Raw genomic sequence first — 2,059 nt, 5'->3', positions numbered from 1 at the left:
ACATAGCCAACTCACATTTTAAATCAAAGAGAAGAGAAACCACAGACAACAGCGCAGCCAATTTCTAGAACACCACAAAAAAGAAAAAATTAGGAGTAGAGTTTCTCTCTTACGTGTGGACTAGTAAATGCCTACACGTGTGAAGTGTAGCTCATTTTACGTATGAACCAAGCAAAGAACTGTTCCTAGTGTACACACATACATTACATAATACGTTGACACCTCAAAAGTCAATCTTCTATTTTTCCACCGATTATTTGGTACTCCACTTAAAACTCAACAACTAATGGTACACCTCCCCTCACCTAATTATATCCCCCTCTCCTTTTTATCTTCCGTTTCGAATTAGCAGCCTCTATAATCTCAAACCGACGACCACACTTTCCACCTTTTATACCAAACAAACGCTCTCTCTCTGCCTCTCTGTCTCTCAAACGGAACGAATTTCTTGTGTTTTGTATTTGAAACTGTGAAAAGGAATCAGAGAATTTGCAGAAGAAATGCAGGCGAGCCGGGCGTTATCACAGTCTCCGAGTTTCGAATGTTATTCCAATAGGAATCTAGCTGAAATTGCTGATAGAGTTGTTGAAGAGTTCAGGGCTGAAAATGGAACTGAAGCGGATTTTCTTGTTGAAGATGATGGAGGTTTCAGTTGCTTTGAAACTGGAAGAAATTTGAATGAGAAAGTGGAAGAGGAGGAGGATAAGGATGAGAATCACGAGGAAGAAAAAGAAGATGACGATGAATTTGAGTTTTCTTTTGTAAAAGAGTCCGAATTTTCACCGGTTGCAGCTGATGAAATCTTTGACAACGGACAGATCCGTCCAATTTACCCGATTTTCAATAGAGATTTGTTGTTACAACACAGTGGTTTCATGAACGGTAGCTCTAATTCGAATACGAACTCGAATTCGACGTCTGAGGAGGCTTCTGCTCGGCCGAGATCAATTCGGCTTCCGTTAAGGAAGCTTTTCATGGAAGAAGAGCGAGAAGCTAACTCGTCGTGCTCTTCGTCTGAAGCCGACGACCTCGAAGGGATTCCGCCGGGAACGTACTGCGTGTGGAGGCCTAAGGAGGAGGAAAAGTCTGCTGGAGGTTGTAAGAAGAGCAATTCCACAGGTTCCTCAAAACGCTGGAAGTTTCGTGATCTCATTCACCGGAGCAATAGTGACGGCAAGGACACTTTCGTCTTTTTGACTCCTTCGCCCAAAAAGGGAGGAAAAAACAAAGCAGAAAAGACGACGACTGATGCTCCAAAGGTCGCCGCAAAATCAAAGGGCGTTCCGGCGGGTGAAGGTTACCCGGCGATGCATTACGTGAAGAACGGAGGCGAGAAAAGGAAATCCTACTTACCGTACAGGCAAGATCTAGTAGGCTTCTTTGCTAATATGAATGGGTTGAGCCGGAATGTACAGCCATTCTGAGGTGAATACGCAATTAAGGTCTTTATTAATTACGATTAAGTAGTTGATTTTGATGGTTTTATTTTTGAAGTGATTAAATTAGGCTTAGTCGCTTAGAGTGTTTGTAAATATGTGGATAAGTTTTGTCTTCATCTCTGTTGATGGATTATGAATGAATGATGGTAGTATTTTCTTCCATTGATCGATCTTGTGAGTTATATAATGCATTGATGATTTGTAAAGTGGTTCGTCTCTCCCCTTTACCTTTCCGTTTGTTTTGCCTTCTCCCGCTCATATTCATATGCAAGAGAAGGCAGAATCTTTTGTGGGACCTGAAATGCGTGTCTCCTGCATTCTCAATATAATTGGAATAGAGGAAGAGTTAAAAAAGTAAGTACTTGATACTGTTATACCAATATCCAATCTGGAATAATTTTCTTTTAGGAGTGAAGAGATTTAATCCTTGTTAAGTTGATTTTCCGCGAGAAAATCAGTTGATCTATATTACTCGAAATTTTATGGTGTTCGTTAGTGGTGGCAAACGGGCAGATCGTGTCGGATATGGGCTCGAGTCGAAAATGGGCAATGCAAACGGATAATTTATCCGATCGATTTATATTTAATACGAATAGAAAATGGGTTAACACCAGTTAACC

The 2,059-nt window shown here is 40.9% G+C and overlaps 1 protein-coding gene across 1 annotated transcript; it reads left to right on the top strand.

Annotated features, from left to right (window-relative positions):
- The first annotated feature begins 287 nt into the window (after window positions 1-287).
- On the top strand, window positions 288-1,601 carry LOC104118455 (uncharacterized). The gene has a single exon (XM_009629688.3). The coding sequence runs from the start codon at window positions 501-503 to the stop codon at window positions 1,422-1,424; it is 924 nt and encodes a 307-aa protein (XP_009627983.1). The 5' UTR covers window positions 288-500; the 3' UTR covers window positions 1,425-1,601.
- The last annotated feature ends 458 nt before the right edge of the window (window positions 1,602-2,059 follow it).

Source organism: Nicotiana tomentosiformis, chromosome 3 (assembly GCF_000390325.3).
Source record: "Nicotiana tomentosiformis chromosome 3, ASM39032v3, whole genome shotgun sequence".
NCBI lineage: Eukaryota > Viridiplantae > Streptophyta > Magnoliopsida > Solanales > Solanaceae > Nicotiana > Nicotiana tomentosiformis.
Note: the sequence above shows the minus strand (reverse complement) of the source record. Positions and strands in the feature narration are given on the sequence as shown.